The 14,164-nt window shown below is 43.8% G+C and overlaps 1 protein-coding gene across 2 annotated transcripts; it reads right to left on the minus strand.

The window, feature by feature from the left end:
* Positions 1–631: 631 nt before the first annotated feature.
* Positions 632–11,932, minus strand: LOC780647 (MADS-box transcription factor 56). Of its 2 annotated transcripts, none has more exons than XM_044593809.1 (8): positions 11,720–11,932; positions 11,367–11,616; positions 2,656–2,734; positions 1,767–1,828; positions 1,590–1,689; positions 1,446–1,487; positions 1,255–1,296; positions 632–1,064 (listed from the first exon to the last, which is right to left on the minus strand). In XM_044593809.1, exons 2-8 carry the CDS (start codon positions 11,549–11,551, stop codon positions 885–887), a joined length of 690 nt encoding a protein of 229 aa, XP_044449744.1. In that variant the 5' UTR covers positions 11,552–11,616; positions 11,720–11,932; the 3' UTR covers positions 632–884. The 2 variants fall into 2 exon arrangements, with proteins under 2 accessions (XP_044449744.1, XP_044449743.1); XM_044593808.1 differs by having other exon boundaries at positions 632–1,067.
* Positions 11,933–14,164: the final 2,232 nt, after the last annotated feature.

Below are 14,164 nucleotides of genomic sequence, written 5' to 3' on the forward strand. Positions count from 1 at the left end.
ACACATCCGCAAATGTGATTCCATTGCAAAAATTTGCACGCGTGTAGAAAAATCTTTAATGTTTCTTGACAAAAAAATTCAGAATATTTTGAATTTCTTACTATTTTTTCGGATTTTACTGTTCATCTGAGAGCATGTGAGCTCGAGCTCACAATAGCACTTTGGGGCCTTTTTTTCTTGCAACGGTTTCCCAGCGAACAAAAACACTCCCTGTCTCCATCCTCGTGGGGGAAAAGATTTGTTCGCCAGGGTCCTCTCACATGGGGAATGATCGCTGGCTATGTGGGTCCAAGAGAAACAATCCCCCAACTCGGTATCTGAAGGGGCACGACGTTGATACCTGGTGTCGCGAATCCTGAGAGTTCGATATAATCCAACTCAAACAAGCAACAGTTCAATAGAATAGAAAGCAGCAACACTTTAGATGTCTTTTACTGTTTTTTTACCCTTACTATAGATATCGATCAGTTCATTTTGCACAAGCTTCACAGGTCGATATTAGAGGTAGAAATAGCAAACAGTTCAGGGGATCCGGCGCCACATTGGGGCGCGGCTACAAGGAGAACAAACCACGATCACCGCTAATTTACAAGGACAATGCCCGGAAACGAAGAACGATATGGACATGAGAGACAGCAACTTTGTAATTTCTATATATACAGCCAGGCCAAGAAACAATTGGTGTGCTGGGCGTTTCAACTTGAGTTCAGTCGTGAGAGGTTCTCTGCAGGTTTGTCATCGTCGCAGCCGCTAATTTAGCTTTGCAAGACATTACAGATTCTGTCTAAATATAGAGAATAACAGAAATGGTGGACTACTGATCGGGCACTTCAAGGATCTGTAGAGAGTTTATTGGTGTGAGGCTCAACCTTCGGGCTGGTTACCTATTTGGCTTGACCTGACCGCCGGCTGGAGCAGCGAACCCCGGGCAACCCAATGTAGAGCTCCGTCTCCACGTCCTCGTCCCTCTGTACCGGCTCCTGCTCTGGCGCTGGCTCGCCACGTGGCTGCAGGGGTGCCACGCTGTTCGGGGCAGGAAGCAACAGCCGCGCCTCAAGGTTGCGCTGCTGCAGCGACGAGATCGACGTCAGTGACTGATTACATGATGGGTGGGAGATTAATTTGCTATGCTCTCTCTGTCTCTTGCATATAAGATATCAGGTACTCTGCAGGTCTACTTGCAAAAAAAAAAGGCGAGCAGTTCGGAGTTTGCACTGTGAGAGTGACTGACAGTAGTTTGTTCAAAGTCATCACCTTTCCGCGCAAGTCTTCGTTGTCTTTGAGAAGCGTCCTCTCCTGAACATAGAGATACAAGAAGCATGAAGAATTAGCTGTCGTGTGTACTGTGAGTTATGTATATAGGCTGCTGTAAGTTTTTTTTTTTAAAAAAAAACACGCCAGACGTTACCCTGGCCTTTGGGGTTATGCATCAGTTGAGGATATACCTTCTCTTTCAGTTTAGCTATCTGCTGTTCGAGCAGCTGGGTCTGGCGGCAGTGCAGTGAACACATATACAGATTCATGTTAGTTCGTGTCAAATTGAGCAGCTCAGCTGTTTTGTGGAATTCAAGAGTTTTGAACTAGCCAACCTTCTTTCCTCTGATAACGCGGAGACTCTTCTCAATTTTTCCTTCCAGAAAATGCAGTTCTTCAGTAGAGCATCCTCCTAAATTTTCGCCCAAGATCTTTCTGCACCTCATATAACACAGCATTATTTTCTGCTGTCTAAGTATAATTAGGCTTCAGAAAGTGACAAGATTGCTTACCGCTTCGAATCTTCAAGAGCTTCAAGTTTCTTTGCCAAGCTTAGAGCATCAGCTTTGACTTGCTGCAGTTCAGATTCCAGATGATTCAGCGTAAGAATGTATGTCGTCACATCACATGCCATACTATAATGCCCAGAGCAAACATTTAAGTCCTTATTATACATATACAGAATACAAAAGGGCAGTATATTCATGTTTTTGCTCGTAAGATGCGTCCATGTGATATTGCAATAGTGAGCTGGCATAAATTAGTTGCAACAACATTGATGGCTCCTGATTTTTAATTGGTTAGATGGAGAATGGCATAATCCTCAAGGGTTTAGAACTTTAGATGCACCACCATGTCAGTATTAACATTTGTTTTGCTGTATTCATTGAAGCCGTAGAAGTGCATCCGATCCAGTCATTAGTCAACATGGTAAATACAGTACTCCCTCAGTCCGGAATTACTTGTCGAAGAAATGGATGTATCTAGATGTATTTTAGTTCTAGATACATTCATTTTTCTCCATTTTGCGACAAGTAATTCAGGATGGAGGGAGTATAAAAGAGAGCATATTGTGATCATATTCCTACATTAAGTACATTATAAGGTCGTACAGGTTTGCCTTTTAGCTAGTATGTATCAATTGAATTTACAGTGGCGTGGATCAATATGTACAGTTGTCATGCCGGTCACTGACAAATTAATATACAGCTGTAAGAGACAAAGCAAATTGCGCCACTGCTATACTGTGTTAATGGCTATATTCTGGATAAGAAGACCTCAATATATACAGAATGGGGATGTACTATAACTTTGATATCACTTGTCATATATTGTGAACATAATTGTAATGGATGATTCAAGTCTTAATCAACCAGGAAGTTCATATATTAGGATCTTCACCTGTATATCTGGCTGTACTGTCTTGTTATTAACAGTATCCTTTGTATAAGCCTTATAGCGGTCAATCGATTTCTGCAAGCTGAATCGCACATACAATAAAAAAACTAAAGTTAGAACTTAATAATTACTTTCTGACAAAAGAAATAAAGATTTTAAGCATATTATGGTTGAGCACCAAGAATGCATATTTTGTCAGAGAGATTATGGACATCAAGATATAGAAACAATGTCGGAAAAGGTAAATATTTTTAAGAACAAATTGAATCATTTAGTTTTCAAGAAAAAATAAGGTCAGAAATGAGATACTAAAGAATGTAACATCTGGCTTAAACTATCCTTAAACTTTGCTTCGGTACAACCGCTAGAGAAGTTTACAAATTTTGATGCAGATTAAGGGGTTGTTTGGATAGGTAGTATATACAAAACACAATTCCTATAAACTAGAAAAACTGTCTAACCGAATAAAATCTTGTCTGGCTATTCTAACTAATCCACGTATACGTAGAACTTTTTTCTAGGAAACTCAGAATTTCATGTTTGTACAAAAACGACTATTTGTTGTTTTCCCAAAAATGTGATTTAGCAATACTGGATCCTAACTAACTTCCTCACGCCGTACACTTTTTCACGCCATCCTACTTCCACAACTCACGGAGAGGGGAATATGGATTGTTATCCAAACAAGTAAATCGGAAGACTAGCTTACACTTTCCTAATCCCAAATAGTATTTTTCCTATACTGATTATTCACAAAGCTACTAGTAAAACTCATTTTACTATAAGCCGGCTAAAAACTAGTTTTCTATAAACTCATGGCTAATTATGTATATCCAAACAATCACTAAAGATGTAGATTAGAAGTTACTCCTACAATCAGAAAGAGTATATAGTCTTTTGTATCCAAATCAATCTATTCAATACGTCTTCTGTATCTTTGGTACACCACCCTTGCATCCTCTATCATGGACCCCATCACTTGTCAGATTTAGAAAGTGCTCGCATTGGGGCATTGCTGCCAAGACCTACACACGCCAACCATGGTGCCAACCACTGCCCATGACTGCATGACCAAGAGATAAGCAAGGTTCGACTAGCTACTGACCCCATGGCCGCACACTACCCCCCTCGTCGCAGCCACGTCAGTACCAGCTACAAGACATTGCTCCGGATTGGAGTCAGATCCGCACCTCTGCACATACAATATGGCGGTACTTCACAGCCAAAGCGCATGTTGTTATAGAACATCTGGATTAATAGGATTGATAGACTAGTCATATCAACAAGGTGCACCTTCTTTTCCGAAATCTCATCTCCAAAGAACCTCCAGGTTAAACGTGCTTGGCCTAGGGTAATTTGAGGATGGGTGACCTATGGAAGTTGATCTCGGGTGCGGATGAGTGAGGACAAAGTGTACATGAAAGACTAGTGTTGGTCCTTGGGGCCAGTTTAGATCACAGGTGGTTGACAAGCATGGCGGCCTTATCTCCAGTAGCTAGTCCGAGGGTGTTACATAATGGTATCAGAGTTGATCCTCGCGGTTACCTGAACGTGGACAAGTTAGTGACACAGTCATTTGCATGGCACACAAAATGTCACATGTTGATGCTGGCACTGGCACACATAGGTATATGCTAAGAGGGAACGTTGCTATAAGGCCGATGATGACAACAAATCCTTCAAGAGAGGCGGGGGTGTATATAACATTCAGGTTAAGATGATTGATAGACTACTCACATCAACAAGGTATACCTTTTTTTTTCTAGAAGCTCTTGTTCAAAGAACATCCAAGTTAAGCATGTTTGGCCTGGGGTAATTTGAGGATGGATGGCCGACTAGAAAGTTGATCCTAAGTGCGCACGAGTGAGGATAAAGCGCATAGGAAAGGCTAGTGTTGATTTGTGGGGACAGTCTAGATCCCAGGTGATAGCCAGGTGTAGCGGTCTCATACCCAGTAGCCAGTCTGGGGGCGTTACATATCTTAACACCAGCGACCTCACATGCCTGGAGGCGGTGACATCTCGGTATCGGCGGGTGCCATGGTTGTGTCAACCTCTGTCTTTGGCAAGCACAACATTGAGCCGTCCGCGACAATATGGGAGATGGAGGTGCGAGTTTGGCAATGAAAGGGAGTGTGATGTTGTAGGTGGTGCTCATGTACAGTGAGCGGAGCATGGACTTGGGCACTGTTGTCATGTAACCCTCGTCGGGGTACGCAAGCTACATGTCGTGGTGGCCTACCGCATGGACGTGGCGCAAACTTTCCATGATTTATCAAAGAAGCCATTGAATGGTGTGTAGGCTGAGCCAATCTATTGATCAATATTCAAGGAGAGTTCACAATGCTTGGCATCATAATATTACTTATCACGGCATTGGGCCTGAAGAAGGTTTTGAGCATTATAATGAACTCATCTAGGTCTTAAAGTAAGGAATCAACTGTTGCACCAGTAGCATAGAACCATAGAGCCAGGGGCATGCGCAAAACAACCTTGAATGGAGTACGCCTTATTGCAGTGTGAAAGGGTGTATTATAGCATAATTCTACCCAAGGAAGCCATTGGAGCCAACTGCGGCGATGACCGTTTATTATATACATCATAGATACATTGCAATTACATGATTCCCAAACTTCGTTTGGTCTTTAGACAGAGGATGGAAAGCAGAGCTCATGTGGAACTGAACCCTAGAGAGGGTTAAGAGTTCTAGCTAACTTGTAAAGACAGGGTCTTGATCATAGACTATCGTCTCTAGTAGACCATGAAGCTATACATGTCGGTGAAGAAAGCATGCATACTATTACTGTTAGGAAGGGAATGAACAAGCAAATGAAGTGTGCCATCAATGAGAAAAGACCCACCACTAAAAGAATGACTGGTTTTCCACGCACTCATGAAAGGCGCTAATATGTACCCAAATTTGGGATGGGAGTGCCATGGATTGCAAGAGGCTTCTTGGGTGCATATACTGAAACATAATCTGTTGGGAAATGGGCAAATACCCACAAAGTCATTCACAACACATATTGAGCACTTGGCACATGGAAGTCAGTACATAGGCATTGCAATGTCCTTTCAATACCCTCATGGCCGTGTCATGTGCCAAGGCAAGTATGGTGGGAATGGTGGAGAGGACGACAAGATGTAGATGCGTCCACCAAATCTTAGAAGGCCATCAATGCAACCCGAAAGAGCTCTGAGGATACCTGCCTCTTGTTGTTGCAAATCCATGAGTGTCGGCTATGTGGCCATAGATGCGCGCAAGGTGACAAGAGCATGAAGGATGGGCTACACAGTGTTGTCAGCAATCCTTGGTGTTCCTTTCAAGATGACAAGGCATCAACCACAATGTTTGTTACTTTGTAATACAAAGCGGGGGGAAACTCTTTTTCGTCAACCACAATGTTTAGCTTGCCCATGTGGAATTTAATGAAGAAATAATAGCCGGGGAGCTTGCTAACCTAGTGGTGTTGAGTGATGACAGATACGCACTAATCGAGGAGGTACTTCAAGTAGTCACGACCTAGATTATGAGGGATAATCGTGGGATGTTGGAGGATAGGGATGAGGGCGTTTGTGCTTTGGCGTTGTGTCACCTCGAGCGGCGGCGGGGGGTAGATTGATCTTGAGGTAAACCCTCCACTTTTCTATTTATTTCTTTGATGCCGGAATTACGCGAGATTGCCTTGCCTACTAGAGATGGTTTAACTGGGCCCAAGACTTGGTGCTGGTGGCGGTAATGCTTGCCCCACCTGACATGGTAGTGCGAGGCCGGGTGGTAATTTTGATTACCGCCAATTGCATTTCCAACCCCTCGTTAAATGGCCTTATGAGGCAAAAAAAAACCTTTAGTTCCCGTCTGGCCCAATTAATCAGCATTGATTTTCTCATAATTGAGTGGTTACCGAGCAGTTACTAGAATTTTAATTATTTAGAGAACTGATGTAACTTTCAGCATATTCATTTTCATTTATTTTTTTGCGAGAATGAAGCATATTCATATTCTGTAACCATGGTAACCGCAAACCCTGGCCTCTTGAGTAAAGAAAAGATTACTTGGTAGCCAAAACATTGCTACTAGCATGCCCGCTCTTTAAATTGCAATGGATGAAACTCTAATTGTGATTTATCAATTCTAAATCCATATTTGGATGCTGTTTGCTAATTTAGTTCAGCCGTTGGATATCATTTGATGAACCAGATTCGAAAGTTATGTGACCATGTGAGGATCGCATGGCCGAAGTAACACATCCAAGACTAAAGACGTACTTGTTTGGCTCAAAGCTGACTTTGCCATAATGAATAGTACTACGTGAGAAATCCCATGCACCATTCTTTAGTTGTACTCGCTTAGGTTAGTTAGCTCTAATATCTTGTACTTATGGTTCGGAGACACCTTAACCAATTCTAAAGATGTGTAATTCTAAATATATTTTCTATCATATGTGGATAAGAACAAACTAAATATTAGCCTACCAAGCTAATCACAGATAAGATGGGGAATAAATGATTATTATTTAAGGAAATAAATTTGTCATACTTAACGAAAAATAGCTTGTTTGGGAAAAAATAATCATAATTAATGCTCAATGTTTAGTCCAATCACTACAGTACCATCGGCAAAATATAATTCTGTTAAAGTGGACGTGGACAATAAATATTGCATGTGATATTTACTGTACTAGAAAATTCTATACTAAATAAAAACATTTACTAATTCTTATAAATACTTTCATTAATAATGTTGTATACTAAATAAATACGTAGTATAGTAAAGTAAGTTCCTTCAGTGTGTAATTGTTCAAGACCTATCTATCATTAACTTGTCGGTAAGCATACAATATAGAAATCAACACTTTATCTCACGAAATGTTTTCTAATTATTCCATAGACTAGTGTGAGTACCACCTGAACATATTTTTGCGAGTTAAAAGAATAGCCTAATAACATGAATTTTAGCAAAACATAGGCAACACTTTGTTTTCGGTAATATAACTGGATTCCTTTATCAATAGAGTTGCATAAAAGATAACATGCATGCATGTTTCGAATTCGAAGTGTGTGAAGAAGATCCGGAAGATGAAGATACCGCTTAAGAATAAAATCTTCGCATGGTATCTTCGTCGTGGAGTCATTCTTACTAAAGATAACCTTATTAAGAGGAATTGGCATGGAAGTCCGCAATGTGTCTTTTGTCACCAAGATGAGACAATGAAACATTTATTCTTTCAATGCAAATTGGCTCGTTCTATATGGTCAGTCATCCAAATAGCTTCTGGCTTGTATCCTCCTTGTAGTGTTGCTAATGTGTTTGGCAACTGGCTACATGAGATTGATCACAGGTTTAGAACCCTTCTCAGAGTGGGAGCGCTTGCCGTTATTTGGTCGCTTTGACTCTATAGAAATGATAAGGTTTTTAACGATAAAAGTACTTCTCTTATGCAGGTTATCTACAGATGTACCGGGACTCTTCATTTATGGTCCTCTCTACAATGTGTGGAGAATCGAGACCTGTTTATGGAGGTGTGTACACGATTGAAGGCTACGGCGAGGGATACTTTTACCCAACATGGGTGGCAGCATGATCTTAGGATTGGCCTCCCTCCGCTTTAGGCGTTATACGGATACTGCATGTTTTCCTTGTATTTCGCCTTTTTTTTGAATGAGAGGATATTGTTTGGCTGTGTGCATCTTAGTTATGCAGAGGCCGGGTGTAATGCTTAAATCTTTTAAGTAATAAAGGGCCCCTTTTCGAAAAAATATAACTGTTAAAAGATAGAATACTCGATCTAGAAAGTATACTTGTCATATCAAACTATCGATGGATATAGTATTAACTCCGTCCCAAATTAGCCGTCTTAGATTTGTTTAGATACGGATGTACCGTGTTAGGTACATCCGTTTCTAGACAAATCTAAGATAACGTATTCAGGGCAGAGGTAGTACAACTTACTTCTTTCAATATTGTTTTTTTTTTTTGAGGAAGAACGACAGTGGGAGAGGCTCCCACTGACTTCTTTCAATATTGTTGCCATCGTTGCCAGCTATACAATTATTAATTTTATAAATATCTTTTAAGATTTAAAGAAAAACAATAATATAGAATTATAATAGTAATAATTAGATAATAAAAGGGAGCTTGGTGTTTTCCATGGAACTCTTCATAATAATTAATCTTGTTATCAAAACAGTTCCTTCTTTAATTCTGAAACACTGATCAGTTATTTTAGATTGTTCCTTAGTTACAACGGAGTGATCATTGATTACACAAGACTCCCTTCGTCCCAAAATAAGTGACTCAACTTTGCACTAAGTTTAGGAATCTTGTAGGAATTTTATAGGATAGGATTTTCAAAGGAAAAATCCCTATGGAGCCCTTTGGTTTGTAGGAATGCATTCCTATTCCTATGTAGGATATTATCCAATCCTTCACATTTCAAAGGAAAAAACATTAGCCTAGACTCAATGACATCTCTTTCTTTATAGGAATTGAGATGCATGTCATCTCACTTGCTATGAAGTTCCTATTCCTACAATATTCCTATCCTATGAACCAAAGGAGGCCTTAAAGTTAGTGCAAAGTTGAGTCACTTAAAAAATGTTAGTGCAAAGTTGAGTTACTTATTTTGGGACGGAGAGAGTACTAAAAAATCTTGAAGGAAAACAAAGAACGCACATCATATGGTGCTTATAATTCTCAGCGCAAATAAAAGTTCCCAGAGTTGATACTCACACACATACACACATAGACAATTAGACATGACACACATCTGCTTTATATGGTCTTGTATATTTGAGGCTATATCTTGGCACAAGCTTATGTTACTAGGACTTGGTTGTTTTATAGACAAAGGAACAAACTCTACTAAGCACGGCCAACTTTACAAGCAATGGTAAGCATCAACTTTGCTTCTACTACTCTTCCTTACCAACATGAAACATCTAACTATGTTGAATGCCTCAATACATCGCTAACTTGCACATATTATTTCGTTGGAAGGCTGTAGAAAATATCCTTAACTCATCCTAGTAAAATTACAGTTTGCTTGTTAGCTTCAAGTACAAAGATGAATACATATAGTCCCTCCGATCCGTCCAAAATAAGTGTCGTTGATTTAGTACAACTTAGTACTAAATCAGCGACACTTACTTTGGGATTGAGGGAGTATAAACTATATGACAAATTAATATTAACAAAAGGGATGTACTTTTATTATCGCATTTACCAATTGGCTATGCACGAACCTATCCGAAGGCCTGCCTGGCACTCCCCTCCTAAGGAAATATAAGAGCATTTAGACCACAAGTTTAGTGATCTAGACGTTCTTATATTTCTTTACCGAGGGAGTATGTTTGAATTGGTTCAGTCACACTATATATAGCCAAAATTTAAGACATGTCTACATACTTGGTTGGGAGAAGATGTGTTTAACAGTGTTGGCAGGAAAATTCTACCAACATGGAGATAGAAAAATTACCAATTATGGCTTGATCATATGTACCGAAAGTTTAGGCCAAAACATGGAAAAACGACCTGCCATAGTATATTAATGATCGAAACATACTACTATGATTTCATACAGAAGTTTAAGGTGGATTAGCCCGCGGTCTACCAAAGTAATAAGCTCTCTATCGTACAGTTAACTTAAGACGAATCAGCTCATGAGGGTCAACGCATGAAACCCTACAGGCCCAGGCGATCGAAACATGTAGTTTTCCTGCTCAGGACTAAACTAAAACTCGTCAAATGCGAAGGACACCCGGATCAGAAAGCTCCCCGAAACTACAGTATCGCATGTACCACAGAAACTGACAAGGAGCGCGGACCCCAACCAATCAAGCAAGAAATCAGCGTACGGTGCCACTGTGACCAAGGTCACTCAGCCGAATCACAGCCCATACCACGAACGGAACTGACGCGACTGGAGAGCGGAAGAGAAATCAGGTCAAATCAGCGGTGGTACTGCGAAGTGCCAACACAAGAGAAATTATTACTTTGCTTCTATAGGTGAAGCTCGCAGTCCCGAGTCCGGACGTCACATGAGCGTTTTTCTCCATCTGTAGCCGCAGCCTTCCTTCCTCCTTTTACTCCCAGCCTCGATCCCATTGGCTGTTCATCATTAATTTCGGCCTTGTGCTCCATCCTCCATGTACCAGCCACGATCTCATGTGTGCCCTTCATTTTTCAGAACCTCTTTGACTCGGTAGCAGCCGTGATCGAAAGGAAAGAAAGAAGGAGAAGAGGCCAGGGAGAATGCAGGCTGCGAGGCTCCATGAGATACTGCGGGGGGGAGTGAGAGGGAGCTGGAGAAATCGAGGGGGGGAAGAAAAGCAAAAGCCAAAAGCCAAAAGGTGCGTGCGTGTGTGTGTGTGGCAAAAGTGAGAGAAGGAAGAGCGGCCTCAAAGGTTGTGGTGTGGTGTGTGACATTTGTGGGAGAGACGGAGACAAAAGGCAGAGCGAGCTAGCAGGCCTATGCTTTTTGATTAGCTGTGTGCACCGGGTCCGTACGGACACTTTGGGGAAGAATGGCAGCAGCAGCTACAAGAGTTCGCGGCCTCCAATAGCAACCGCTGCATTGCAAACGCCGGCTAGACGGCCCGACGGTGTCGTCGCCTCGCCCATGAACCCAAGAACCCAAGAACCCAAGCAGCAACCGGAATTTCGAATAGCAGCAGGGAAACTAGATTCAAGATTTGGCGTTTGCGTGGGGGTACCTGGTGGCGCTGGCGAACTCGTAGAGCCTGCCGCGAGGGGAGAAGACGACGAGCGCGACCTCGGCGTCGCAGAGCACGGAGAGCTCGAAGGCCTTCTTGAGCAGCCCATTCCTGCGCTTGGAGAAGGTCACCTGCCGGCTCGTCGCGTTCTCTATCCGCTTCATCTGCGTCTTGCCCCGCACCATCCTTCCTGCCGCTGGCGGAGCTCGATCGATCCCCTCTCCTCCGCCGAAAACGGGCCAATCACCAACTGCGCAGCGCGGTAAACAACGAACGAATTAAGTGAGTAAATCCGAGCCAGCGGAGATCAAACGCGATAAAAAGGGGTAGATCTGAGAGGGCAGGGCGCTCACCAGAAATGGCTAAGCGAGGAGAGAGGGAGAGGAGCGGGGAGGGACGGCGCGTCCGCGGCTTCCCTTTCTGGTCCCTGCCCGCGTAGCCCGGAGAGGAAAGGGCGTGGTGTGGGGTGAGTGCGGGCACTGTGCACTGGATTTATAAGGTAGGGAGGAAACAACTCAGCTGCCGATTAGTGGACGGGGTGGGAAGGCGGCCGGAGGGAGAGAAGGTATCGAAGGGGTAACAAATGGAAGCCACCCGGCCAAATAAAGAAGGCGACTACGCGAGGAATTTCCCGTCCTAGGAAAAATCAGGGGACCCGCCCAGGAGCCCCCGTTGGAGCGGCATTGGCCGTCGCCGCGGAAATTAACGTGGAACTCCCGCCCGGAGGATGACGAGTTTGTGGCCGCAACCCTCGAACTCATGCGTATTTGCAGCCAAGTTTAGATGTGTGGATGTGTGTGGGTGATTAGCAATGCTAAGAGCATCTACAACCGGACCCCTCAAACTCGTCTCAAACGCCCGGGCAAGCCGCCCGGTCACTGGCCGGTCACGATTTTCTTGACCCAGACGGGCCTCTTAAACGGCCCTCAAACGCCCAGGCTGACCGGCACCCCCCATATCCAGCCCAAATATGGGGCGGATATGAGGGCGTCCGGGCACGCCAGCCACGTCGAACCCGACAACCCGATCCCACCCCAAATTGCACCAAATCCCTCCCCCCAGCTGCCGAATCCATTTGCTCTCTCTTCTGTTCTTTCTCCTCTGCACCGTCCGGCTCGCAGCTCCGCCGCCGCGCCCGCTCCGTAGCCGTTCCCAGGCTCTCCGCCGCCAGCTCTGGAAGAGCACTCCCGTCCTTGCCGCAGGGGACGTTGTCGCCGGCCCGGACGCCCACCGTGGTACGTCCGACAACTCTCCGACTCCGCGCCTTGCGCTTGATGTGTTCGACACATTGACCGTCTAGAATTATTGTGATTTTGTTAGGTAAATGATGGATTCCGATGCTTCGTCGGACGAGGAGTATGGACCGACAAAGCTTGACCAAATGATTTAAGATGAGTTCTTCGATTCATCGGATTCGGACGAAGAAGTGGGCATGATCATGCTCATGAGCATGCAAGAGGAAATGGACCGGCAAGTGGAGCATATTCTCAACTTCAAGGGATCAATCAAAGGGAGAAGAGTGATCAACCGGGACAGAGTGTCCGGAGCAAAGCTACTGCACAATGACTACTTTGCTCCCACACCTGCTTTCCCGGATGATCCATGGTTTGGTCGTCGTTTTCGTATGTGAAAACCGTTGTTTTCGCGCATTGTGGAGGGAGTGGAGGCACATGAAGACTACTTCAAGATGAGAAGGGATTGTTGCGGCCAACTCTCTTTCTCGGCCAAGCAGAAGGGCACGACTGCTCTGTGGATGCTTGCACTTGCTACTGCTGCAGACGCGGTTGGTGAGATGGTCAGGATGGGGGAGAGCACGTGCCTCAAGACTACTGTCTAATTTGCTCGCGTCGTGGTTGAGGTGTTTGGGCCGGAGTATCTCAGAGAACTAAATGCGCAGGACAGGGAGAAGTTGTTGGCTATTTGAGAGGCAAAGGGGTTTTCAGGAATGCTCGGATCAATTGATTGCATGCATTGGCAATGCAAAAACTTCCCCGAAGGACTAAGGGGAATGTATCAAGGTCACTAGAGAGATCACCATCATACTAGAAGCGGTGACATCACATGACATATGGATTTGGCATGCTTTCTTTGGAATGCCGGTTCTCACAGGGACATCAACATGCTTCAACGATCTCTGGAGTTCAGGAGGCTTTGCAATGGGGAATCACCGCCATGCAACTACAGCGTCAACGGCCGGGACTACAACAAGGGGTACTATCTTGCCGATGGTATCTATCCTCAGTGGGCGACGTTTGTGAAGACCATATCCGAGCCGCTTGGCAATAAACAGAGTCACTTTGCAACAATGTAGGAAGCGGCTAGGAAGGACGTGGAGAGGGCATTTGGTGTGCTTCAAGCTCGTTGGGTAATTGTGCGGAGCGCTGCAATGACGTGGGAATCGGAAACTTTGTGGGAGCTGATAACATGTTGTGTTATTCTGCACAATATGATTGTCGAGGATGAGGGTGATGGTGTAGCCCAAACCCATGATTTCGAAGCAGCCGGAGAACAAGTTGAAATCGCGGAAGATCAAGATGCGGCTCGTCTTATGAACTTTCTGCAGATGCATCAGAATCTTTAAAATCAGCAGGTACACACGCAGCTACTCAATGATCTTGTGGAGCACATGTGGATCCACAATGGCAATCAAGGAGGCAATGCTCGAGTTTGGCACTTCAAATAAATTTTATGTAAACATTATGTATGCTTGATACCAACATTTGTTATTTACGTGCGACATTGTGTTGCATGCACTACTGCAGGATACTGCTAACGCGATACTACGATCAAAGACCCTT

This window comes from Triticum aestivum, chromosome 1D (genome assembly GCF_018294505.1).
Source record: "Triticum aestivum cultivar Chinese Spring chromosome 1D, IWGSC CS RefSeq v2.1, whole genome shotgun sequence".
NCBI lineage: Eukaryota > Viridiplantae > Streptophyta > Magnoliopsida > Poales > Poaceae > Triticum > Triticum aestivum.

Bases quoted from the DNA above. Each gene is read 5' to 3' on its own strand.
- LOC780647 (XM_044593808.1), bottom strand. From the start codon at position 11,551: ATGGTGCGGGGCAAGACGCAGATGAAGCGGATAGAGAACGCGACGAGC. The intron at 1,690-1,766 runs GTAAGCAATCTT...TATGAGGTGCAG, and splicing joins GCTCTTGAAGATTCGAAGCG to AAAGATCTTGGGCGAAAATT. The intron at 1,297-1,445 runs GTATATCCTCAA...CTCTATGTTCAG, and splicing joins TAGCTAAACTGAAAGAGAAG to GAGAGGACGCTTCTCAAAGA.